Raw genomic sequence first — 27,965 nt, forward strand, 5'->3', positions numbered from 1 at the left:
TTACAATATTCTGTTACAATTATTAATAATGATCTACAACATTCGCTAATGACTGATTACTATAATCATGTTGCATTCATTTCCCTTAAGAGCCTTATGCACAGGTGCACCATTTCTCTCCACTAATACTAGCAGCAAATATTTTAGCAGCTGATTGCCACATAGTCTTGGACTAACTTGTTTGGTGTGCACAACAGGCAATATTTCGCTTTTGGAGAACAAGAAAAATAGGTTTATTTGCATTACGCTTATTAATCTGTGCAGTTATTCAGTGTCTGGTAAGTTAATGTTCAAGAAAAAAATATTTTTATTAAAATGTTCTATTATTTTATGTTAATGATTACTCATTTATTTCAGCCCTTTGTATTCAGCATGTCTCTTTCGAAATAAACCTATGTTTCTATGAAAATTGAAGCTTTTGCTTTTTTGCAGCCCACATAAACTTAAACCTTGTTTATTTGGCCTGTGTTAGCCTTTGAGTTTGACATGCTTGCTCTAAAACTTCACAGGGGCTCTGATTGACACCCAAGATTGAGAACTACTGCTCTGAGCCAGCATATTTCAACAAGATGACTGTGTGCTTAAGAAAAGGAATACCTCCCTCCACCCCCAGTTCCAAAATTTTCTAATTGCTTTTATTTTAAAATTATTTCTTATAATGATGATGAATTCCAGTTCTTTAAATTATCTAGTTGGAGGTATTAGTATGTCCATTTCATGAAAGAATATGACTCTAATTCATCACAAATTTGACAGGAGGCCCTGGATGGGTAGTTTAGTTGGTTAGAGCATCATCTCAATATGCTAAGGTTGTAAGGTCAATCCCTGGTCAGGATACATACAAGAATTAACCAATAAGGCCCTGGCCAGGTAGCTCATGTTGCAGTCGCCAACCTTTCGGACCTCACGGACCACCAATGATCCACGGACCACCAGTTGGCAACCACTGGTAGAGCATCATCCTGATAGCGGAGGTTGTAGGTTCGATTCCCAGTCAGGGCACATATAAGGAGAAACCAATGAATGCATAAATAAAGTGGAACAACAAATCAATGTTTCTCTCTCTCAAAAAAAAATCCATTAAAACTTTAAAAGAAAACAAATATTATACACCATTGCCAGAATACTTCACTTGTGATAAAAAGAAAAAAAAAAAGGTTGAATCGGCCCCGGTGAGGTCAAGACGGCCCCGGTGAGGTTGAAACAGCCCTTGTGAAGTTGAGGCGGCCCCTGTGAGGCTGAGACAGGCCCTGTGAGGCTGAGATGGCCCCTGTGAGACTGAGACGGCCCTTGGGAAGCTGAGAAAAATACCACATGAACTCACTCATTTATGGATAATAAGGACCATTATAGACTGATGAACAAAAATGGATACAGAGGCAGAGCAGCATTGAGCAGACTGTCAAACTAGTGTGGGAACCCTGGGGAGGGTTGGGGGGGCGGGTAGGAGATCAACCAAAGGACTTATATGCAGGCATATGAGAATAACTAATGGACACAAGACACTGGGGGGTGGGGGAAGCCGGGGAATGTCAAGGGGCGGGGGGGGGAGGAGACATGTGTAATACTCTTGGTAATACTTTAAGAAATTAAAAAAAAGAAATAAAAAAAATCTCACTAATGCCAGCATCTTCTAACTTATCTAGCATTGATGAAATAAAAAACTATCCTCAGCTAAGCTTCCACTGCTCCCACCCCAGGCCTGACAAACTCCCTTGGACCACCAGCAATTCTACCCCAAATGCTGTCATTATCTATACTAATAATAGCCTAGGTGGTGTCACGCCCACATGTCATCACAAGAGGGCTGTCACAAGATGGCTGTGCGCACAGTGGAGGTGAGGCCCAGCGGCTGCTCCACGTGTTGAGGCCTGGGGGGTCCTGCTGCTCTGTGTGGCATGGAGGAGGCCGGTCCCAGTGTCTCTGCCACCTCACGCAGAGGAGGCAGGTCACAGCAGGGGAGGGCAGTTATGGGTGATCAGGCCAGCAGGGAGGGCAGTTGTGGGCAATCAGGCCGACAAGGGAATAGTTAGGCCTAAATCCGGCCAGCAGGGGAGCAGTTAGAGGGCGATCAGCCTGGCAGGCAGGCAAGCGGTTAGGAGCCAGCAGTCCCGGATTGTGAGAGGTATGTCCGACTGCCCATCTAGGCCCGATACCGGCAGTCGGACACCCCCGAGGGGTCCCAGATTGGAGAGGGTGCAGGCCGTGCTGAGGGACACTGCCCCCTCCCTGCACAAATTTCATGCACCAGGCCTCTAGCTTGTGTATATCAGAACTTTGCCTCTAAAGACAATGTAAGGGTTTGGAGTCATCTCTGCTACTAGGAATATCAATGCATTTTTTAATTAAGAGCCTGTCTGAATATGGAGCAATTACATGCTATAGCAATAAAATTAAACATTGTCACTGTCTATTCTCTAATAAGTTACAAGCATTTATATTCAGAGTCTCCAATCTAGAATGCTAAGAAATATCCCTTTAGTCTTTGTGAAATAATCTCTACACAATTTTTCTCACTGTCTTCACTTAATAGACTATTTATAATGTGCTTAAAGTGTTAAACTAAAAATGGACATAAACATTAAAAAAGTGCAAGCCAAAAGGTTAGTCTGTATCACACACTGTTGAATAAAGTTGTCTTCCCAACAACTTAGAAGAGATGAAGCCTACAGGAATTTATCAAGGGGGTTCATGGAAGGTCTCATGGGGAAAAGTGTTCATTCCAGGAAGAGGGTACATTTTAAGATGTGGATTATCAGATACAATAGAGGAAATAAATAGAGGAGACATAATAAACAGATGGAGGCATCTCCCTTATGTGCCAAATACCCCAGTCTCAAATGATTAACACTGAAGTGTAAAGTGTGGCCCCCAGACCAGGAGCACATCACCTGGAGACATGTTAGAAATGCCTCCCTCCAGATCTATTCAATCAGAAACTCTGGGGTGCGGCCCAGCTTAACAAGCCCTCCCAGTGGATCTGGAGCACCCAAGTGTAAGAACCACCCTACTACAAGAAATTGGAATGTGGCCAGATATTTTCCCCTCAGGCTATAAGAATCAAAACTTCTCTTCCTATCCCACCCAGTATAGTCTCTTCTGGCTACCTCTCATTGTCCTCTTAACAGTCTTCTCCTCTTCCTTTCCCTCCCATCCACCTCTCACACAGGTACACACACACACACACACACACACACACACACACACTTGCAACCAATGAAAACCTATATAGCATTAAAAAAAAACGGGAAACCAGCCCTTATTTTTCCTTTTCTTGGAGAATTTATTTCATGAAGCGTGCACAGTGCTGAGGCAAGAGGTAGAATTTAACTAATCCCTAATTAAGGAGGGCAGCACCACCTATTTATCACATTATACTGTTGTGTATTTACCCCTTACCGCTTTTGATACATTTGCATATAATCTTTCATAATTCAATCCATTTGTTTAAATCATTTCTTTTATTTTCACTTATATATTCAGAAGGAAAAGTTTATTTTACAGATCACAGGGGCCCCCCAGTGGCAATAATGGGTAATTTCAGACTCAGATTTTATTCCAGGAGCTTTGGGGGAAGGGTATATCCAAATCCTCAGCTTTTCTCACCTAGATGGTAGAAGCATATGACAGAATCAAAGCAAGCTTTTTATCTGAGGTAGATTATATCGGCAACCAAGCTGAATTTTCCTCAGATGTTGGCTTCCACTTCGGCCCTTATCACACTCCATATTCAGTCACTTGCTTAGCAGAGATATCAGGCAGCAGGCTTCACATACTGCTAGTGAATGTAACATCGACCAGTAATATATACAATAAAAAGACTATTAGAGAAACTTATCTTGTGATTTCTCTTTCTCAATAACCTTGTGGTTTTCTCCCTAGAATTTCCATTCCTACCCTCCTGCCTTTGAACTTGTGACTGCCCAGGGTAGCCGTGTCCCACCGGTAATTTTAGATACATCATTTTTCCCCTTCTCTCGATTCTGGAACATTCCGTGGCTACTCTTGGCTCACATCGCTCTTCAGAGGCAAATGGCATAGTCAGTCCTCTGAGCTTGGCCCTCACATGACAGCTCTGACAGCCTGTCCTCCTCTGACATCATGGAAGCAGGCTGAGCCGCCCACACTGGCATTGGCTTACATCCTGTCACCTGTCCAGGCCTCCGGCCAAGGTTTGAGGGCTTAATCAGCAATATCAACCTCCCAGAATCGAGGTGTCAGTCATCTGAAGAACCTCAGGCTAACAGAGGCTGAAGGCCATTTGCACTTCGCCAAGCACTTTGCTGCAGACATGCTAGTGTTCCTCCAATCTCCTGGTCGGAGAGCCATGGCGCTCCTCTTTGGCTTCGGAAGGCTGCGCTGCCTGAGTCAACACTGCCCTCTCCTTGAAAGGTTGCTGAAAGGTGGTTTCCGGGAACTGGTGTGCTCACATCACCCCAGGGCTTACCTTTGTGCTGATGCAGTGAGCTTGCCACCTAGTAACAAGCTTATAAACACTAGCATCATTGACTGATCGGATGATGTTTTAAAGTTCAACCCCACCCCTTGGCCTTTTTTGCTGAAAAGTCACCTGAGGACATCCTACACTTCCTTTGCTTCATTCTGCCTGAGCCATCTTGCAAGAAAAAGATCAACTTTTCCTTCCACCTCAGTACCCTTTGCACAAGAAAACCTTTTTTTACCCCCACACTGGCTATTTTAAGATCACTACATATCTTTAAACTAATTAACCTAATAATTACCCAATATTTCTTGCAAAGAAAAATGTATTTAAGTATTTGCTGGATATATACATACATTCATAAAATCATACTCTTCATGATATATTGTGAAAAGGAGTTCATGCAGGTTCATCTCGACAGTATCCCACTTACACAAGTTTGTGCTCAGGAGGCAAATAAAGACAATATTCACTAAATTGGATTGCTCCAAATTAGCTAGAACAAATATAACATTTAGGATTTTTTGCAGGGCTCAGAGAGGAAAATGGACACAAGGCAGTACCCTGAAAAGAGCACAATTTTCATACCTTAGAGACTGAGGTTCCCATCTCACTCTACACGCCATGTACGTAAACTTGTGAAATCACTTACTCCTACTGAGCCTCAGTTACTTCATATGTAAGTTATGCTAATACCTCTAGGATGGCCAACAGAATTCAGAGCTACTATATGTGAAATGTCTAAAACAGTGCTGAGAGCAGTGAGTATTCCATAATGGAGTTATTATTTCAGCAAGGGTTAATAAAAGCTATGTGAGTAGTTTATAAAACGTCACTCTTGGCCGTCTCTAAAGTGTCTTACACGTTGTCCCTTCTGCCCAGAATATGTTCCTGTCTCTCCCCTCTTTATCTCTTTCACCCAGTTACAGGTTACTTCTCCAGGAAGCTCTCACTGAATCCCTGGTTGTAGTTTAGGTTCCTTCCTATCATTCACCCAACACACAGTAAAAGTATCCATGCATTGACTTCCCTGCATCTGACCATTTGCACTAAGCTTTGTCTCCAGGAGGACTGGCCCATCTACTTTATTCACTGTGTGTCTGTAGCCCCTGTTGGGCATATTGTGGATTTTCAATAAATGTTGGATGGATGGATGGATGGATGGATGGGTGGATGACAACCATGAAATGGTTTCCTGAAGAAGAAAACTATAATCCAAGGAAAGTAAAAGGTAGTTAAATTAGTTCTTTTGCATTTTAATAATTGCCTTTAAGCCTCTCTGAATTGCCTTCATATGACACCCGCACCCGACAGCTCTCGTACTTTGGGGGCTCCCTCACCCCAAGACTGCTACACATTCTTATGATCTGCCATATTTATTATAAGAATTATAGCATAAATTATAATCTTATAGTTATTCCTCAATTCCTGTTTTTAATATATGATTATAAAATGTTTATCATGTTTGACACCCTTCTAATTCTTAAATTGACTACCTACTAGTCACAGAGATCCTAAGGAAGGAGGAAATCCTTGGTAGAAAAGTGTTAATAATTTACTAGTTGCAATCTGCACTTTTACCTCTGAACACCAGGTAAGTAAAAAACATTACTCATAGTTTTTAATCTAAGAATTTCTTACATTTTTATGGCTTGTTCTTTGGGCTTATTTATGATGGTTTGTGACAAAGAGACAACCTTTGCCATTATGATTTATACTGTTCCAACAAAGGAAATACAGAAAGCGATAAGAAACCCAAATTAAATCATGGCACTAGATAAGAAAACCCAAATTAAATCACGACACAAAAAATAAATTTTAAAAGCCAGTAAAGGTAAGAGGCTGACTCATAATTTTAAATTAAAACAAAGAAGTGTATAAATATATGGACTGTAGACAATGAAAATACAAAATTTTTCAAAACCTAAACTACAAAATCTAGCATTTACCAAGTAAGTAATTTTCAGAAGCCTTATGCCCTGAATTTATGGCATTATTAAATAATGCCTGGCTACTATAATATATTTTAAATGCCTTGTTTAAATCATACTTAGTTTGTACTTTTGTTTGGAAAACCAAATGATATTTTTTGGTATGGTAAAGTGTTAGCAGTTAGCAGCAGATATCCAATATTTTTCTATTTTTTTATTAATTCCATTTATAACAAATTAACCTGGACATCTGTTTTCATTTTTAGTGATACTTTTAAATTCCTTGATGGTTGAGTGCCAACTAAAACTTGAACAGATTTCAAGGAAAGACAATTGCCTTAGAAACAAAGAAATTAAGAGAAAAAAAACTCAAGCCTTTGAGCTTTGCCAATAAAAGCACTGTTCATGATAGAGGCCAAAGGTTAACTCAGTAGAATAGGCAGTCAATGGTGTGTGCTCAGAAATCTAAATACTACATAGCTATCCACAATCTGAGTAAACACGAATGTCCAGCTCAGGAACTCTTAATAAAAGGAGTTAATATGACTACAGAATTAATTGATGCTAACTAAGCCACCAAAAACATAACTGTCCCATTAATATGACCACATAATTATGCAGAACACTGTCATTGATCTTGTGTGGATCTTGTGTGGAAGCAGAGCAAATGTTGAAATTGAGCTTGCAAGTCAATATTCTAGACTTAATTTCACATGAGAAACTCAAAAACACCAAAACCTGGATGGGGAAATCATTTGTGAACTATTTCCTGGCTTCACAAAGAAGATATAAAGAATGAGTTCCAGAAGGGGCCAATGGGGGGGGGGGGGGGGGCGGGGAGGACATATGTAATATTTTCAATAATAAGGATTTTTTTTAAATGAGTTCCACACACACTCACAAATGCCTATGGTTTTTAAATTTTTGCTTTGCCATATCCCCCTACATTTTGTAAAAGTATTTTCCTGCTCCATTCTCAATTTTGTTTCTTATTATCATTACTAGAGGCCTGGTGCATGAAATTCGTGCATTTGAGGGGGGGTCCCTCACCCCAGCCTGCGCCCTCTTGCAGTCCCAGAGTCCCCAGGGGATGTCCGACTGACGGCTCATGGGGAGCAGGCCTAAGCCATCAGTCAGACATCCTTAGTACTGCTGTGGAGTACTGCATTGAGCGTCTGCCCCCTGGTGGTCAGTATGCACATAGTGACCAGTTGTTCCACTGTTTGGTTGATTTGCATATTAGCCTTTTATAATATAGGATAATAATACGGTGTGGAAAATGCAATATTTGACAATTTTTACTTTCTCCACATGCAGATTTCCATGAAAACTAAGCTAAAACAGTTGAATGAAGAGGTACAGAATATTAATTTTCTCCTAAGCTTATCAATTTTATTGCCTAGCTGATCTACTTGTGGTTGACTTTGTCTTTTATTTCTAGAACCCAGGGTTCCAGCTTGTTTTTAAAATTAGTACATCAAAATCCTATCCAGGGGACATGTTCTATTTCCAAAAGTATTCAGAAATCATGTATCAGCTCACATGCCAATGGCACTGCTTAAAACAAATTGGGCATATCCTCTGTCTATAAAGACCAGGCATTCACAGAAAGAACCAAGCTCCTGGAATGTAAGGATTTAAAGGGAGGTGGAGGAGATTCCATTCTATTGTTTTTCCTCATTTTTTTCTTTCAAAATAGTGAGTGTACACAGTTGGCTCAAAATCTGTTAGGAAGTCACCCAATGCCACAATTCTTTATCCAAAAAGAGAACTGAATACAAATAAAGAATAGAAACCAATTTTTTTAAATTATAGTAGATAAAATATTGGTACAAATAAAATAGGATATGTCAGAAAATTCTAAGACAGAAGAATTTCATTCTAAGATAGCACTTAGTTTCCTAAAGTCAGTTGATGCACTCTGGAGCACAACACTGGGTATTACATGTACATAACATGTAAATTTTAAACAATAACTATACCATGATAACCTCTATTTAAACCTTGATAATTGGTATATTTATTTTTTTAGAAACCCAGAAAGTTACTGTGAAAATTGAATGAGGTTTTCAGTAATATAGTTTAATTTCTCAAAAGAAGTCAGGTAAAGACAAAGTTCACAGCATAATTCTCTTGGGTTAAAGTTGACAAATTTAATTCCTAGCTATAAAAGAAAAACTATGCGTTAGAAAAAAATCCATTCAAATTATATTTTTAAAATTAAATTATTATAAAATTGAATATAGAAAAGTGTGGAGAAACTACAGCAAAAAGGTAAAAGTAGACAAGCACACAGAATGAAGTGGAACAGGAGGGGCACAATGTGTGTGGGTGGGCGTTAAACTTTGCAAATGAAGGCTATAAACAGAATAGAACAATGGATATTGAACACCATGTCTGACAGATTGACACTTAGAGAAAAAGGAGCTGTTATGAACCATATGGCCCTAACACAGTCTTTGAAGTAAGGACACTTTATCCTACCTAAAAATAGCTTAGTAGAGATATTCAAGCATTTTTAGGAAAGGAGCCATTTTTTCTCTTGTTATCCCTAGATTCCTGCTGCTGCACTTAAAATACTCCTAGAGACACTTGAGGCAACTTTGAGGGATCTTGGACCTCTAGGAACCAGTTCAAAATCACCATGGTAGAAAATACATATCTCAGAGTTAACAGATACTAATGTAACTTTTTTGGGGTCCGGGCAAAATCTTGAAAAAAAAATCTTGAATACAGTTATGTCTAATTTTTTAATGTTGCTCAATCTCAGGAATCAGTCCTTGCTTTCTTCACTCTTGCTCCCTGAATGGGCTTTACACACCATTTCTAAGTTGATGCCTCCAATTTCATGCCCAGTAGCTTGGACCAAACACTTCAGATTCATCCTTGATTCCTCTCTCTTCTCACACACATATTCAATATGATGGGAAGTTCGATTGGCTCTAGCTTCCAAACACATCTAAACCTGACCATTTTCAGCTCTAACTGGTTTGGCTCAGTAGATAGAGCGTCGGCCTTCGGACTAAAGGATCCCAGGTTCGATTCCGGTCAAGGGCATGTACCTTGGTTGTGGGCACATCCCCAGTTGGCAGTGTGCAGGAGGCAGCTGATCGATGTTTCTAACTCTCTATCCCTATCCCTTCCTCTCTGTAAAAAATCAATAAAATATATTTTTTTTAAATAGATAAAAATAAAATAATAAACCTGACCATTTTCACCGCTTCCATGGCACATTCCCTGCTGCAGACTGCCATCCCCTCTTGCCTGGATGGCTGCCACAGCCTCCTAACAGGTCTCTTTGCCCCTTCCTAAATGTTCTTGAAATGTTCTTGAAATGGTCCTTACATACAATGATATGCTTTCACTCCTCTACTCCAAAGCATTCAGTGTTCCTTTGGCACCAGAAGAAAAGCCAAAGTTCTTTCAATGACCTTAAAGGCTGTGGTGAACACTGTGATGTACTGCCCAGATACCCTGCAGAATGACTTATCACCTTGCTGCTGGAAGTGCTGATGGCAGATGGTCTGCAGCTGTCAAGGTCTGCTGAAGAGAGTCACCTTACCCAAGTTCACAGAGCCTTCTCAGGGCAGCAGTGACTGAATGACAAGGGGCTATCAAGGCCCAGCCATTTCAACCCAATCTGGAGCACCTCTGAAAGGCCACTCTAGGTCCAGCATTCCATGTGGGGGTCAGCTGTGGCTATAGTTGGGCCAGCAGCGTAGCTTGACCTCTGCTTTTGTCCTACATGCTTCTGCTCCTTTCCACAGGTCTTGATCCCAAAGGCAGTCTCTAATAAATGACCTGCACATCAAATTCTACCTCTGGGTCTTCGTCCAGAGAACCCAGACTGCAGCAGAGATCTGACACAATCCAGCCCCCTCTACACACTTCTACAGATATCTACACTGCTACTTTTCCCACCAATTTCCAGCTTTGCTTAAGTGTCACCTTCCAAACGGAACTACCCTGGCCATCCACTTAAAGCAAGAAAAGAGATAAAGATTTAAGGAGGAACAGTTCTCGTCCTCCTTAATGTATTTGCTTACCTTTCTGGGTATTTCATTTTGAAGAAATTACTCATTTAAAAAAAGAGTAAAAATTACTGGTTTTTATACACAAAGGCAGTAAGTAAGAACACAGGCTCTGTGCTCAAACAGGCCAGGGCGTGAGAGCCCCATCACTGCCACTGCCACTGCAGCTGCATAGCCTGGGGCAAGTGGCTTCACAGCTCTCAGCCTCAGTTTCTTTATCTGTGAAGTGGGGATAATGACATTACTTACACTTCTTAGAATGGTTGTGAGGATTAAAGGATTATGTATGCAACAGGCTGTGAAAACTATGTAAATATTGGGAGTTACTGAGAAAGGACCCTATGAACTGCACATATCAAAGAATCCACTGGCAACATACTTGCACCTGGCTTACAGATCAGGGTCCTAGGAAATAACCCTTTTAGCTCTACTCACCCTGAGTGAACTGAGAACTTCCAGCAAAGCAAAAAGAGCTGGGTTGAGGAGAGCAAGTATCACCCAAGGGCACTGTGGTAGCCTAGCAAACGTTCCTGGGGACACTGAAGAGTAGTTACCAACCAATGCACTCTTGTCACATGGAACAAAATTCTAATTTTTTGCTCTCCTTTCACTAACTTTAATTACCTCAGACTTCTAATCTCTTAAGGCCCATGTGAAAAAAAAAAAAATCACATAGGATTTCAAATATGTAGATCTATATGTTCACCAGAAGAGCTTTAAACTTTAAACAGCCACTTGTCTGGTTATTTGAGATTGGAGCCTATATCTTTTTATGTGTATTTTCAATCCAAAGTTTTTATATTTATTTCTGTTTTTGTGATAAAAGAAAAATAACTGTACTTGGCTTAAAAATAAAGCAATAACTCCTCCAAAATCCCAACTGTTTTATGTTTGCTTCCATTCATTTTTCATTTACCAGAGTGAAATGTCCTTGCCTATAACCTCAAATCCACAAGCTTGATTGATTTCAGAGGTTGTGCTGAAGGCCCACCCTGCCAACCAGAGATGATAGACTGCCTATAGGCTGGCACTAACGAAAACCACAATAATCTAACATTTACCATTATATTATGGTAATGGTATATTTATTACCATTCAGATTTATTTGCATATCCCACTATAGTTTATTTCTTTACTTCTAACGAGAGAATAATGTAAGTTTTTTTGAGATATCATTATTGAAAACCACCATTCTACAGTTATCCATTAAAAATAATAATAATTGCCCTTAGCCTGTTTGGCTCAGTGGATAGAGTGTTGGTCTGGGGACTGAAGAGCCCCGGGTTCGATTCCGGTCAAGGGCATGTACCTTGGTTGCAGGCACATCCCCAGTAGGGGGTGTGCAGGAGGCAGCTGATTGATGATTCTCATCAATGTTTCTAACTCTCTATCCCGCTCACTTCCTCTCTGTAAAAAATCAATAAAATATATTTCAACAAAATAATTGCACTATTTATTACAATGATCATAATAATAAGGGTTCTATGGAAATAAGAATTTAAAAAAGCAGACACTGTCCTAACCAATGTCCTAACCACATAGTATAGCTTTGCCATCCTCCAAACCCATGTGCTATAAATTGGAAAATTGCTATCTTGGATATAGCAAGTGTGTAAGTGTGTGTGTGTCTGTGCGCGTGTGTGTGTGCATGCGCCCATGTGTTCCCCCTTGAGAAAGTCAGTGCTGCATCATCTTATCCAGGGTCTTCTTTAAAGTCATCATCTACTAGAAATGGCCTTTGCTTTCCAAGTCCTCCTTTGAGGATATCATGCACTCCTTCGATTTTTCTTCATAGCTTTATACAGCTTAATATTCAAGCTAGGGAAACTAGAAATCTCCTCTAGGTCAAACAACTCCTTAAATCTATCTACAAATTTATTTTCTTTCTCTAACCTAAATTTCATGACCCAGAGAATGATGGTAGCTTCTTTGCACAGATGGTCAAAGGTAATGAGGAGTTCTTCCAGGAAAGGATGAGCATAGACAACATCAGCCGCCAGGATATAATCAAAATTGTTGGAAGACCTGGGGAAGTTCTTGTCTAAAGCTATGCCCCAGGAGAGTTCTTTAACCTGAGGCAAATGCTTACATTTCATTTTGGTGTTTCGGGATATATTATATTGCAGGTTTCCAAGTAATTCAGGTAAATCTGTGGCAGTCACATGTGCACCTGTGAAGCAAAGGGCAGTAGAAAAGTAACCCTCATGGGATAAAGTAAACAATCCAGCTTCAAGCCTACATGCATATTGCAATTCTGCACAACTGCTAGACCCAAGGAAAAAAACTGGTCAGTACACACAGCAGAGAAATCCCTTTCAAAATGATGATAGGGCAGTTTTATTCCTCCCCTTAAAAAAATTCGATTCCCAGGGTACTTTTGTACTCCATTTTTCTGTTCCAATGTTTTTTTCTTTGTTTTGTTGTTGCTGTTGTTATTTTTTATTTATCTACTAAATACTAGGAAAAACTAATCAAGAGAAAAGGAAATTAAAAAGATTTGGTATCCTTGCTGGAACAATCAAAAGTCATTGTTAAAAGATGACCAGTTTCTTCCCTAAAAGAATTCCGAGCCCCAGTCCTGTGAGACTGAACAAGTATACACAACATTGGGCATCCTATCATTGAACAGCAAGTACTAAAATATGAGAAATGGGGGGAGGAAAGACTTTTCAATGGCATTACATTGACAGTATCATGACATCCATGTTTATGCACAAATTTTCTGCTTGACCTAATTTTAAGTCAAGCTGCATATAGTGTTCTTGCAGCCAAAGATCACAGATGCAGAACAGAATGCTCAGATGAAGAAAACATAAACCATTTCCTTGTTAAAAGTGAATACTGGTGGTCATTTTCAGGAGGAAATTGGAAGGTCCAATAATCAATAAAATTTGGCCCTTAAAGTAAACCTAGAGCAGCAGCAGAGCCTGAAAATAATGTGTAAATAAATCTAGGATTGGTCAATTCCACATCATCAGACAAGAACAGACTCAGTAAACAATGGGAAAGCAGAACTGGAAGAGAAGTCTAGTTCAGCCCAGACCAGTTTAGAATCCATTCTTTAGTCCCAATGGCAAGTTCCTCTGGTCATTAATTGTATTTTGTAGAAAATATTAAAATGGGAGGGAAATATGCACATCATTGATAGAATCACAGAAATATAAATCTTCAGCTCTAATGTGGGTGCTCTGTCATTTTCTACAAATATTTTTTAAACCCCAAGAAAAGGAATTCACCCTTACTTACAGTGAGTGTAAAATATCTAACTATTAATATCATTATGTCTAGAGAAGTGAACACCACCATTTTTTGAATACTGACTAAAGAAAGCTTCAAATCTTTTGATACTTTTGTCTAGATAAACAAGCATACTGAAAGGATAATTCTTTTTAATGAAACAAATGACTTCCCAAACACAAATTCTGCTCCTAGATAGGGAAGCCTTCAATAGTGCCTTAGACTCTACCCATACAAAATGGAATGATGACTCTATCAGGACAGAGAAATTATATATATTTGAGGAGGACTTCAAGGGTCCTATATTTTCCCAGTTTTTAGAAAGTTACACATTGCTAAATCTTGAATTCTTCTCAAGATTTTAGAGTGGCGGGTGTGCACTTCTCCTGGAAGATCAAGGAAATCAAGATTTGGGTAGCACATATCAGAAAAGGCAGCTAAATCAAAACAATCAATCTGTAACAACAACAACAAAAAGATTTAACTAGAACAGGCTGAAGCATGCATAGAGACCATCACACATTTAACTGGAAAATAAGATTCTGGTGAGAGAACAAGAGGTTGCAAAAGAAGAATGAAACTGACTGCGAAAATAAAGCCAAGGGCAAATACATAAAATTAAAAGCAGACATGATTTCTAATATTCCTTCTCTATTCTAACAGGGGCTTTTTCATAAAAGCAGAGGACTTCAAAACCCAAAAGAAATATATGGCTACATGGAAATTTTAAAATGGGCTAAAATTTAGATAAAGAATATGAGAGTCAGCAGGAGTCGAATTTGCCTATACTTAGTATTTCACCCATCTCCTCTAGCAGCCAGCCAGGATGCTTAAGTGCACCTCAAAATTAGAATACATTTGTGACTTAGCATTCCCTGAGAAGAATTAATACAACTTCACAGAAAATTCTAAAAGAAACTAGTAAGGTGACTTTAAAATTTATAGTGTCTTGATGAAGCTCATTCAAACAATTAAGGAATTAAAAATAGGCCAAGGTTATAGTACATTCGCTAGTTAAAGCAGATAATGATATTTGATCATTAAATTCTTTAAACACTATTCAACCAAAAATACCTAGGCAGTGCCCTCAGCAGTCCCGGATCTGTCTCTTGCTTCAATGGTTTTCTGACAGAACAGAACCAGGGATGCCCCTTCTCCAGCCTCCGGCCACTCTCCTGCATCTTATCCAGTCACCACCCTCAGAACCACCTCCGGGACCAGCCAACACACCAGTTCTTTTTTCTGTGTGTTTTTCTACCTTAACTCCTTATTGCTGAACAACTGTGAGCTGCCAAATTTGTTAGAATTATTCCACCGAGGTGGAGGCTGCAGTCAACCGCCTGGCCAACCTGTATCTGCGGGCCTCCTACACCTACCTCTCTCTGGGCTTCTATTTCAACCTGGAAGAGGTGGCTCTTGAGGCAGAGGGCACAAGTTGGCAGAGAAGAAGTGCCAGGGCGCTGAGCATCTCTTAAAGTTGCAAAACAAGCATGGCGGCCGCATTCTCTTCCAGGATGTGCTAAAGCTTTCTCAAGATGAGTGGGCAAAACTCAGGATGCCATGGAAGCTGCCCTGACCTTGGAGAGGAACCTGAACCAGGCCCTTTTAGAGCTGCATGCCTTGGGTTCTACCCATGCAGACCCTCAGCTCTGTGACTTCCTGGAGAACCACTTCCTGGATGAGAAGGTGAAACTCATCAAGAAGATGGGCGACACATGACTAACAGCCGGCCCAAAGACTGGGCTGGGCGTGTATCCCTTAGAAAGGCTCACTCTCAAGCACAACTAGGAGCCTTTGGAGCCCAGAGGTCTTTGAGGGGCTGCCGGAGGCCAGTCCATCCTTGCTGCTTGACGCAGTCGCTGCAGGAAAGAGGCATCTGCACAGCATGTGTTTCAGTGGACCTGGCGTATGTAGCATACTGTTTTTAATATGTTTGCTCCCTTTAGCGCCATGTGTTTTAACCAAGGTCACCTCTCCGAGAAAGGTTGTTTCCCCAGGTGGGGATCTTTCCCTGAGGTTAGGGAGGGGATACAACCCCTTAATTAAGTGCCAGGCGGGTAATTAAGCTACATGGTCTTTACTCCCTGGAATGGAAATGAGAAACACCTTAACCCTTGTAATAGAAATTGACGGGATTGGAATCGGCTGGTATAAATACGGATGTAATAAGACAATAAACGTCAGATTCTCATCAGTTCCTGACCAGAACTCCGACCAGAACTTTGGCTGGAGATCCTGGCTATAGATCCTGACTAGGCTGCTGACCAACTGAAGGCTGTCTTCGTGTCATTCCTTCTTCGCCGACTCCGTCCACACCTTTGGGGACCCCTGGACCCGCTGGGATTGGACCCCAGCAAGGGGCCCCTCTGCATTCCCCTGGTGTCTGGCTTTTACCTGAGCCTCTCCGTGAAATTACTATCCATTCTTTTGACCACCCTGAAGCCCTCTCCCATGCATCGGACCAAATGAAACAATAAAGCTTTTTGCAGCAAAATAAATAAATAAATAATAAAAAATACCTACTCACCTAGTAAACTTGCCACAATGGAAATAAGTCCTGTTCCAGCTCCAATTTCAATCACATTTTTGTCAACCATATTATACTGCTTTACATTCGTCTCCAGAAAATAGCATAGAACAAGGGCCTATGAAAGTTAAAAAGAAAAAAATACATAGTACTTGGCCAGTGATAACTGATGTATAATTAAACCCTATTAAATTAATATCCCACTAATGCTTTGATATGTATGTGTGTGTATCTACATAGATAGAACTACAGAAAATTATCAACAGAAGTACATCCTTCAAAGACTCAACATTTAGGCTAGAAAGAGTCTTTGGGGATTGTTGAAGAGAAAAGAGACAACTAAAAATATGGAGTTCAGTTTCTTAGGTTGATTATCTTTAAAGCAAGCAATTACTACTAATAATCATTTCAAAGAATGTGTGAGATTGGAGCAAATAGCAGCGAGGGGTCTGAACCCTTCATGGGACAATTAGTAAAGGAGAATATTTTAGACTATTCTCCATGTTGACATTGATAAACATTTCATTATAATTGGTTAACTCAAATGCGCCATTTAAATGAGAAATAAAATGTTCACAATTCTAAACCCTTAGGGTCACAAAACTCTCAAGATGCAAACAACATTTTATTAATCCTACATGTCAGAAGTAGAATTAATTGGTGGAAGCATTTTCCCAATTTCATGATTTCTAAATTTTACTGTTGTTTGAGGTCAAAAAATAGAACTATGAAACCTATTTTCTTTTTCCAAATAGTACATAATAATGAACAAAACTGACTGAAAATAATTGAAATGTAAGAAATTTTGTATGAAATTATACCGATGGCCAAACAACAGCACCATAACAATCCATGGCTTCGGTAATTCGAATCTCATGACCAACAAAATGAAATCCTTCCCAGGGGACAGTTGTTACTAGAGCTGGAAAAAAACACCTTGCCATGATCTCTGCAACCACTTCCTTGTCATCATTGTCTTCTCTGTCTCCTGAAAGGAAAAGAAAAAGGCAATTGTTCCAGTTGTGTTAGTAAGATAATGAAAAAGGAAAGCCTGATGGAAATGCAATGTTTCTACTTATTCTAAGTTACTTTTGAATATTCACTGACTTTAGGTGCAATGTACTAGCAAGGTAAATAAACTATTTGAAAATAACTCATGATGTAAGCTAACATTCCATACATCAGGATGACAACATCTTTCTGATTTCACTGAAGTTGAAATCACCACTGTCCATTTCTGCAATGCTATGTGAAACAAATGTTAATATAGTTTTTGAAAGCAATATATTTTAAGGCGACTCAATGTGTTCAACTAGGACAAAAGAAATACTGGTGATGGGATATAAGAACCCACCTATTCACATTGGCTATATAATGCATTTTCAGTTATTTCAGTAATGCATATCCTTTATGACTTGCCTTTATTTAGATAAAAAATATTTAACACCATCCAACAATATACTCTTGTACTATTTTATTATTACTTATGTTTATGTTATTTTGGGGGGGCATAACTCATGGTACTATAACATCAACAACATTACACAAAGTTAATTAGCAACATTAACTACCAATTACTGAGCACTTTTTTCACATGTCAGCCCATGTTAAATACATTGTATATTATATTTCATGTAATTTTTGCAACAAACCTTATAAGATATGCATTATTCTTTGCACTTTTACAGATAAAAAACTAGGACTCAGAGAGTCATACAACCTGTAAATAAAGGAGCCAAAAAGGAGCTCCTTTTTTGGTTGTTCCAAACTAAACTACTAAAAAGATGTAATTTAAAAAGAACTTAATAGTCCCAAAGAATTTACAAACTATTTATGGACCAAGATATACACCTCTCTCTAAGCCTCCAATTTCTTATTTGTAAAATGGGAAATATAGAAAAACATACATCAAAAAGTGTTGGGAGATTGGAAATAAGATGATGCATGCAAAGCACTTAGCACCTTGTCTACAATTGCATGTGGCTCAACATATTATTGTTATTATTGTTGTTGTTATAGCTTTTATGATATTTTGGTTATAAAACTAAATGATAAAATAAGATCAGCATGTAATAAAAAATAATTGATTGCGCGATATTGAAGTGTACAACTGAAAATTCCATAGTCACTCATAGAAGCAGAGAGTAGAATGGGAGGGACTGGGAGGTGGGAAAAATGAGGAGATGCTGATCAAAGGGTACAAAATTTTGGTTACACAAGATGAATAAGTTCTGGATATCTAATGTATAGCATGGTAACTATAGTTAATAATAAGGTATTAAATACTTAAAATTTACTGAGAGTAGACCTTTAGTATTCTCACCACACACACACACACACACACACACACACACACACACAAGAAAATGTTAACTGTGAGGTGATGGATATGCTAGTTTGATTATGGTATTCATTTCACAATGTGCAAAACAAGTTGTACCTCTTAAATATATACAATTATACTGCAATAATGCTTGGGGGGGTGGATTCTACAGTTAAATAAAAAAGGGGAAATCACTGTGGTGGAGGTTACTCAGGGATGGCTTCATAAAGAAAGTGTGTCTTAGGTTTAACCTATCTAACATAAGATTTGAATTAATAGAGAAACTATTTCTTTCTTACACCAATCCCTGGTCCTTCAAGTCTTGTCTTTGTTCTTTGCCACTTCCCTGACCTCAATACTAATGAATCCAGGCTTAATTCTCCTCAGAAGAGAAGGTGGCAAATAAAGACTAAGGAAACCAAGGAAAGGAACAAGTTTGTAATTCTTTAAAAGAGAAAGAGATAGGCAGAAAAGATTCATTTTAAAAACTTAAGCCACAACAAACAAACAAACAAACAAAACCTTAAGCCAGAACATTTGTTCCTCGGTTGTTCCATTTACTCTTTCAACAAAACCATATGTATTAAAGGCCTGCTATGTGCCAGGCACTGAGCTAGATGATGGAAGACAGCTGTTAGCCAGACAGACTTGGTTCTGCCCTCGGGAAAAAGTACAGATTCATAGACACAACTGTCTGAACTTCAGTAATACATGAGGTACCTCATGCCAACCCCATGAAGAATTGGATGTAAGTTCGTTTTTCCACAATACCCCCTTACGTACTTGGCTTTGGCTCCCACCTTTTTAATAAATGGGTGTTTGCAGCTTTGCTCTGATTAACATTTTTGTTACTGGTTTGACTGATGATAACAGTGTGATCAAATATTCAAATGATATGTGTAATGGGGAATTATAGTAGAAAACTGAATGTGAAACAAAATCTTGATGGGCTATAGCAGTGGATTGGACTTCATATGAAATTTGATAAAGACAAATATAAAGTCCACATTCAGGATGACTTATTTGTGGAGGGGAAAAGATATATACATTTAACTGACCACAAGCTCAATATGAGACAAAAATAAAAATACAACTATCAACAAAGCTAAATAACCAGACCTTATTAACAACATAATTTTAAAACAAGGGATGTATAGAACTCTGTTCTATTTGAAAGTGCTCGGGTCATATTTGTAGCCCCATATTCAGTTTGGAAAGCCCCAGTTTAGTAGGCCTCTGAAAACTGCAGCAACTGGGAGGTGAGGACTGTTGACCCTCAGCCCTCTGAAGGCAGTTTTGGAAGATCAGCATTTTCATCAGAAAGAAGAAACAATCGAGGGAACACAAGAGTTATCACAAATTTGAGGCGCAGTAAATAGAAGAGATTGGAGTGTGTGTGTGTGTGTGTGTGTGTGTGTGTGTGTTTGATGTTCTGAGAGAGCAGAATATGAACCCAAGGGAAATAATTACAATAAAGCAGATTTTTAACATTTTTCTAACAATCACACCTTTTCTAAAATAAAAGGGCTCGTCTCAAAAGGTAGTAAGTAATTAGTCCCCAGAAGCTATCGAACAGAAACCAGAAGACTGTTCTTTCTAGATATTAGGGATACACCAGGTTGATGTTTGGTCTAGCTGGACTAGGCCACTGTACAACTAAATTTCTCTGACTCCATAAAAGAACTACATGACATCATGTGGAGAAGTGCTATCATAGAGATACAAGGTGCTATGGCAGTGGTCGGCAAACTGCAGCTCGCAAGCCACATGCGGCTCTTTGGCCCCTTGAGTGTGGCTCTTCCACAAAATACCACATGCAGGCGCGCATGTACAGTGTGATTGAAACTTCGTGGCCCATGCGCAGAAGTCGGTATTTTGTGGAAGAGCCACACTCAAGGGGCCAAAGAGCCACATGTGGCTCGCGAGCCGCAGTTTGCCAACCACTGTGCTAAGGAAATGTAGGAGAGAAAGTAAATAAAAGTAGACAAAAGGAAGCCAGTAGTGGAGAGAGAGAAATATCAGACTTTGGAAGGGAAGGGAAGGAATGGGGAGTAAGATTCCTCAGTAGGCTGGAGAGAAGTGTTTCAAATGACAAGCTAAGATATGCATTCATTTATTCATTCAACAAGTATTCACTTCGTACTTACTAATTCCTACACACTATCTAGTGACTGAAAATGAAAAAATTCAAGGATACAGTCCGTGTGCTGGTGAACCTGACAGATGTGCAGAGAGAGACAGACAAATGGACAATGCAATGTTATATGGCAACTGTTAAAATGGAGGTAAAAGGAAAGCACAATGAAACACAAAAGAAGGAACACCATGTCAACCTGTGAAAGACATAGATGATTTCCTGCCCTAAGTTATGTAAGCCCTTAATAGAGTCCTGCTTAGGATCCATACAAAATCAAATATTCCCCAAAAGAATTCCAACTTCACTACATGCCACAGGAAGGGCCCAATCTACCATCCCACTCCACCAGGACCACAAACGTCGATGGACTCTTGGCAGAGAGCAGAGAAAACAAAGAGATGAAAAATTGATATTCTTCAGCAAGAGCCCCTCTTCTAATATATTTCGCATTCACATTCACATTCAGGAAGAGCTATAAGAACCAAATAATATTAGTAATATGTTTTATTTAACTTTAACTTTCATTTCACTGTATTCACTTGCCTTGCTAAGATGAGGTGGGGGGTGGGTGCAATGTTTGCTGTGGAAGTTCTTTAGGGAAAAGCAGAGAACATTAATTGCTTCCTTGACCTTTAGCTGAATATACCCTCTTGGGCCTCCTTGCAAACTCCTTGTAAATGCAGCACTTCTTTGACAAGTCACCTAAGGTATCAGGGTTTAATAGATTTTTGAGTACACTAAATCCCAGGAGCATCTCCTAAAGTTCCAATCTTTGATATAAAAACTTTGCCAGTGAATATTTACTGCAACGAAGTGACATCTCTGACTTTGCACTTTCTTTTAAAGGTTGGTTCACCAGATTAGTGTTTTTGTTCTAAAAAGTACAGTGTGTCAACAAATAATTCCTATTTTTTTACTGTCTTCCTAAAATAGTTATTTCTTTTTAAGAATGACCACATCTTTATCTTTATAAGGAAGTGAGACTTGAAATATATATGTGAGTATATTATAAACGAAAATTACTTATACCCCAAAATAAAGGTTCTTCAAAGAGATTTCATTAAACAACAATAACCACTAATAATTGCATATCCATTCTAAAAGATCACAATTCTACCTACTAGAAATGGTAATTCAAAATTAGTTACATGCCTATAATGACCACATATAATATATAAAACATTATCATGTTGAATAAAATTAAATTGACAATGTTTTATATCAATATTCTCTTTTGTACTTAAATGCTATTTGAATACTACAGTCATTCCACAAGAAGTAACAGGTAAAAATTAGCATAATTTATACAAAGAAACCAAAATATACTAAACTTGGCTACTTAACATAATTTGTCTAGATATTTGAGATTTTAAAAGAAAATATAGACACACATACAATTATTTCCACCTTAAAACTTTGACTGCTGTTTTTAAGCATTAACTTCTATTTAAAGATTTTGAGGTCAAAATTTTAATATTAGTTATTTATTTAAACCAAAAGACACGCTTGATATTAAATTTTAACAATATCATCACCCATTTAAGGCTGAGGATAAGAACCTATGAACTGGAATCTAATAAAAAGAGCTGCACGTTATGACGATATCCCTAAAGTAGCCTTGTTGTAGTAAAAGGGAGAAATCTATGCTCCCAATATAATACACAAAAATCATGTCTCTCAAAGTGCATATGTAGTTATTTGTTGAATATGGGATTGGATCTTGAGATAATTAATAAATGAGTAGATTTGAAGAGGAATTGTCTCAAAAAAAGTAATAGCATTATCATGCAATGAAATTTAATTTACAATTCTGAATAATAATTTTTACATACATATTCTCTCCTTGTTACCTAGCACTCAGGCCCCAGGACAAATAACTAAAACTGGATAATATTACACAAAATGATGAATCTTGGCTTTCTTCTGTGAAAAGCAGAAAACTCTTCATATTTGTACCTCTAGATAAACACTATCTACTATAATCTTAGTGTATTATTTTATTAATGAATTTAATATTGAAACATAAATATTAAAACAGATTGTAAATAAAACATAATCAAGATAGTATTACTATGTTGCTATCTTGAGCTTATCTATTTTAATGCTTTTTGATATAAAAAAAATCTTATCACCATTTCCTGCAACAAAATCTTTGCTGATAGTGAATAAAATCTACCAGGTGCTCTTGTTCTCCTGAGAATTAATTATGAAGTGAAAATTAGCAAGATTTTGCCACATTATGATGATGATTTTCTTAAGAGGAACATCCTACAGAGATTTGACTTCCAAGGCTGAATTGCAGCAAGCCTTCAAAAATAAAGGCTCATCTATATTCTTTTTTATACTTTTAAGGTTAGTATCAACAATAGTAAATGGAAGGGTCAGATCACAGAAATACACACACACACACACACACACACACACACACACATACACACACACGTCCTTAACAGCTATGACAAGTGAATTTAAGCTGCCATTAGAGGGCTGTCATGAAAACCTGTCAGAAATTTTAAAGTAAAAAACCCTCAACTAAATGAAAGAGACTGTCATTCAGTTGAATCTTCTATTCAAACTTGAATGTCATTCTTCTTAAGAAATATCTAGAGATCAAAAAGAAGAAAGATGTTAAAGATATTTTCAGATTAGTAAATGGTCACAAGCTAGCCTGAAAGATAGAAAGTTCTGAATGCCTAGGTAATGTCAAGATCTTGGGTCCTTATGTTGAAACTAACTCCTGAGATTTCACAAACATATTTTTTGTCTACATGTCTACTTAATTTCAAGAATTTACAGAGGCTGTAACTTTAATCAAGTGGATTAAGTGATACTACATTTAAGAAGAAAAAAGTTCATCTTTTACTGAGACTCCTCAGGATGCATTGGGGGGAAAAATAGTTGGACTCAAAGTCTGCTGCTGGGATCACAGTGGGAAGAGACAAATAAACAAATGCCAGTGAAGTATAATAAGTGCAATAAAAGAAACATTTTCAAATTGCTATGGTAAACATCACTGGTTGGTCAGATTAGAGAAGCATTCTCAAGGAGACACTTGAGCTAAGTTGGAGGGATGGGGAAGGCTGCCAGGCAGAAAAGGAAGGAAGTAAAGTCAAGGAAGATGAGACATCCACCAAGGCTGGAAACAGGCTTGGAGAGTCATCATATATCTGGGGAGCGGATGCATGTTGGGGTGTTATAGAAAATAAGCCTGAAAAAGCAGGTGAGATCAGATCTGTGGGCAATGCTGACCTTTGTTCTATATGGTGAGGTGGAGTCAATAAAGATCATTAGAACAAAAAATAACATGATCAAATTTGATATTTAAAAACTTACCTCTGATCCCACTTATATGTGGAATCTAATGAACAAATGAAATAAACAAACAAAATAGATCCAGAGACATGGAAGCATGTAACAGACTGAGGATTCTCAGAGGAAAGGGGTGGGAAAGATTAACCAAAGAACTTATCCTATATAATAAAAGCCTAATATGCTAAGTGTCTGGTCAGGTGTTCAACCAATCAAAGTGTAATATGCTAATGATATGCTAAAGCCACTCAATCACTCACTATGACGTGCACTGACCACCAGGGGGCAGACAGTCGACTGGTCAACCAGTCACTATGACGTGCACTAACCAGCAGACGCAATCGGTAGGTTAGCTTGCTGCTGGGCTCCAGACAATCAGGACTGAGCAAGACGAGCTGGACATGCCCTAGAGCCCTCCTGCAGTCCCTCCCCAGCTGGCCAACCTCCTGCATCCCTCCCTGGCCCCGATTGTGCACCAGTGGGGTCCCTCAACCTGGCCTGCACCCTCTCACAATCCGGGACCCCTTGGGGGATGTCAGAGAGCCAGTTTTGGCCTGAACCCACAGGCCAGGCCGAGGGACCCTCACTGTGCACAAATTCATGCACCAGGCCTCTACAATGTATATATGCATAACCCATGGACATAGACAATGGTGCTGTGAAGGCCTGGGGAGGTTGAGGAAGTAGGGAGGAGGGAGTCAAAGGGGGAACATCTGTAATACTTTCAACAATAAAGATAAATTTTTTAAAAAGAAATAAAGGGCGGATTTTTTAAATAAGAAAAAACAAAACAAAACAAAAAAAAACAGTTACCTCTGGCAGCAGCAACTGAAGGCTAAATTAGAAGTTCATTAGAAGACATACAATAATCTAGACAAAAGATGGGAAAGAGTCTGAACTAAGGAGCAGCATTGGGTCTAGGAGTCAAGTATGAATTTGTGAGCTTTTGAAGTAGTAGTAGACCATCCCTAAGGGCAACAATTGACATTCAAACTTGACATTTAAACCTTACCTTGGAAGATATCGGATACAGATTATTATATTTAAGTTATTTTTATTCAATATGTGGGAAATTTATTACTTATTTAGCATATATTTATTCAGTTTACTTCATGTAAAATGTGTTGATGAATGAATCTTTAGTAATTATATGTGTGATGGTACTCTAACTGGTATATTGAACATATTGCTTCCAACTATAGTTTGATATGTTTCTTAAATAGCAATATAATTGCCCTGCTGGTGTGGCTCAGTGATTGAGCACTGACCCATGAACCAGGAGGCCATAGTAAGTCGTGATAGTAACATGAAATAAAACACTTTATGTCATGCTAAGTCTTGATTTTACTCTATAAAAATTAAAGAGGCAGTGAATAATTTTAAAATAAGGCAAATGTGGCAAGATTTGAATTTTTTTTATTATTCATGTTGTAAAATATTTTAATACTAGTTCTGTCTCAACCTTACCTTGAACTTCTTTCGTTTCCTTCATAATGTGCCAAATTATGGAACACACAGGTGATACCAAGCATTGTTGATAATGATGTAATTGTATTCATAAACTGCACAGAAATTTCTTCTTCATTCAAATCACCTAAATGGCTGGATTCTCTAAGTGATTACAACTTTACATGTTTAGATTTACAAAAACCACTACAGGAAAACCATTAGTGTGTAAGCCACATAGGCTGCCAACACTGGGCATACACCCTCCTCTTGTGGCCTAGAAATATGCTCACCGAGGTAGAGGCCACCTGGTATGCCTAAAAAAAGGAAAAAAATAGGACTATAGTTCTTAGAAAACATCCACAGTGTATAGATAAAGGAGATAGAGAAAGAAGCCAAAATAATAAAATGTATACTACAAAAACATGGTAATAATTCTTCTAGTCTATGGCAAGAGTGTATGTTTGCACTTTTTATCTCAAAATAATGGAGATAATTATATGACATAATCCAGCAAAGCCACCCTATTTAAGATGATGTAAAAATGGTGGGTCCATTTCAAATAACTACACTGGTAGTAGAATTCAAATTTAAATTTTCCTTTCACCAAGAGGTCAATTACATTCTGTATGTATTTGCCTTTAACTAATACATCAGAGGGACCATAAACAAAGGTGAGAAATGTTTTCATAGTATAAAATCATCTTTCATCCAAGCATGAGTAAAAACATGTAGTTTTACATAAGACTTCTTATCTCCCTTACAATCTTCTTATCTGAAATAAAGTAACTCAGAGATCACAATCACATGTATAGCACTTGGGAAAAGAATTATTCCATTTTTGCATATTAAAAAAAATAGATATTTAGCAAGACTATATATTTAATTTATTGTCTTCAAAATTACCTTTAACATATCATCAGGACTGTAGGGATATCAGTAAACACTGAACACTATTAGAGATATTTACAGGTTAGCAAACACAAGCCAAGATATAATATGTAATTGATAAAAGTCCTAGCTCTATTTAAGACACTAATGAACACTGAAAAGGTAAGGTTTTGTGTTCTGTTAGTTGTTTATTATCTTCCAATTAGTCAAATTACATAAAGAAACATAAAATAATTTACCTTTTTGAGCTTCTGGATCCATTAAGCAATGAACTAATGGATGACCATATATTGATGTTTTCCTGATCACTGCTTGAAAACTAAGCAAATAATACATTAAAATGTCAAATAGTAGCAATTAATTCAAAATGTGTTGAATGCTTTTATATTTACATAATAAAGCTTAACTTCAAATATAGCAGAAACATATTAAAATCACATATATTAATAAATCATGCTTTAAGGAATACCATGGAAACACAATCTATCTAGTACAAATAAAAAAATTCAAACAAAGGCTTCAGAGTCAGAAATTTTAGAAGCAACTGGAGAAATAAAACATTCCTCACCAGAGACTAACTCAGCTATCACAAGAAAGACATCATCTTTATCTTTAATTTCTTTATTGGTTAAGGTATTACAAATGTGTCTTCATCCCCCCATTAACCCCCAACCTCTCCCACCACCTCATGCTCTCATCCCCCTGTTGTCTGTGTCCATTGGTTTGGCTTATATGTATGCATACAAGTCCTTTGGTTAAGACATCATCTTTATATTGACTAGTTACATAGCAATCTTAAAAGAGGTAATTAAAGCATTGGGAGAAAATTGGTTTCATTCAGTGTAGTAAAAACCATAGTATTCATCTAAAATAAAGCTTCCTACATAGTAATAAATTCAAAGTTCACATGGTTCCCATCAATGTGTCATTAGCACATACCCAATGTCAAATAGCCCTCCTGACAAATGGTCTTCTGAGTAGCTTCTAATTTAAAGAATCCATACCATCTCAGCAAACATATTTAAAACTGAAGAGATTAAAGTATTTTATGCCTCTCAAATAGAGCATATCATGTGAATTAGCTTAAATGAACTGTTATTCCAACTTTGGAAAGCAATTATTTGATCTTGTATCTCAGTTTTAAGTCATAATAATCACTATACTATCATTAATTTTATAGCACTCCTTTCTTCCAAGGATCCCAAAACATTTTCCATAGCCATCACATTTTCTTTACAGTAAGTTAGAAGACAAATTATTTCCCCTACAGTTTACAAATAAGGAAAAACCAAAGGTTAAATTACATGCCTGAGGTTACATGGCTAAACTATAGCAAGAGTGGTCACACATCTTGTTCCCACTTTAGTTTCTCTTCCATTAAAGAGAGCATTCTTTATTATACGTGTCTGCCTGAAGGGCAACATTTACTAAATGTTAAGTCTGGACATACCTAAACGAGTTAGCTGAATTTCTGGAAGCTTAAAAAGAATCATCCACAACTTTTGTTTTGCTGATGAGACCTCTGATGGTGCCTGAAAGGCGAGCACGCAGTTTGCTACTGTACACACTGGCAGCAATTCCTGAGTCCTTGCAGAAGGGATTAGGATCCTGACAGCTGCAGCTCAGAGCCTCTGGTTATATAGCAATGAGGTCGGAACGCCCATGAATAAGGGGCCTGAAGAACAGTAGAAA

At 38.1% G+C, this 27,965-nt stretch overlaps 1 protein-coding gene across 2 annotated transcripts; it reads right to left on the minus strand.

Moving 5' to 3' along the window:
* Nucleotides 1–10,670: 10,670 nt before the first annotated feature.
* Nucleotides 10,671–27,954, minus strand: METTL21C (methyltransferase 21C, AARS1 lysine). Of its 2 annotated transcripts, XM_070407427.1 has the most exons (5): nt 27,724–27,954; nt 26,513–26,592; nt 16,989–17,155; nt 16,168–16,285; nt 10,671–12,573 (listed from the first exon to the last, which is right to left on the minus strand). In XM_070407427.1, the coding sequence occupies exons 2-5, from the start codon at nt 26,532–26,534 to the stop codon at nt 12,170–12,172; spliced, it is 711 nt and encodes a 236-aa protein (XP_070263528.1). In that variant the 5' UTR covers nt 26,535–26,592; nt 27,724–27,954; the 3' UTR covers nt 10,671–12,169. The 2 variants fall into 2 exon arrangements, with proteins under 2 accessions (XP_070263528.1, XP_070263527.1); XM_070407426.1 differs by lacking the exon at nt 27,724–27,954 and having other exon boundaries at nt 26,513–26,609.
* Between the last annotated feature and the right edge of the window lie 11 nt (nt 27,955–27,965).

This window comes from Myotis yumanensis, unplaced genomic scaffold (assembly GCF_028538775.1).
Source record: "Myotis yumanensis isolate MYYU_CA2020_CCGP unplaced genomic scaffold, mMyoYum1.0.hap1 SCAF_3, whole genome shotgun sequence".
NCBI lineage: Eukaryota > Metazoa > Chordata > Mammalia > Chiroptera > Vespertilionidae > Myotis > Myotis yumanensis.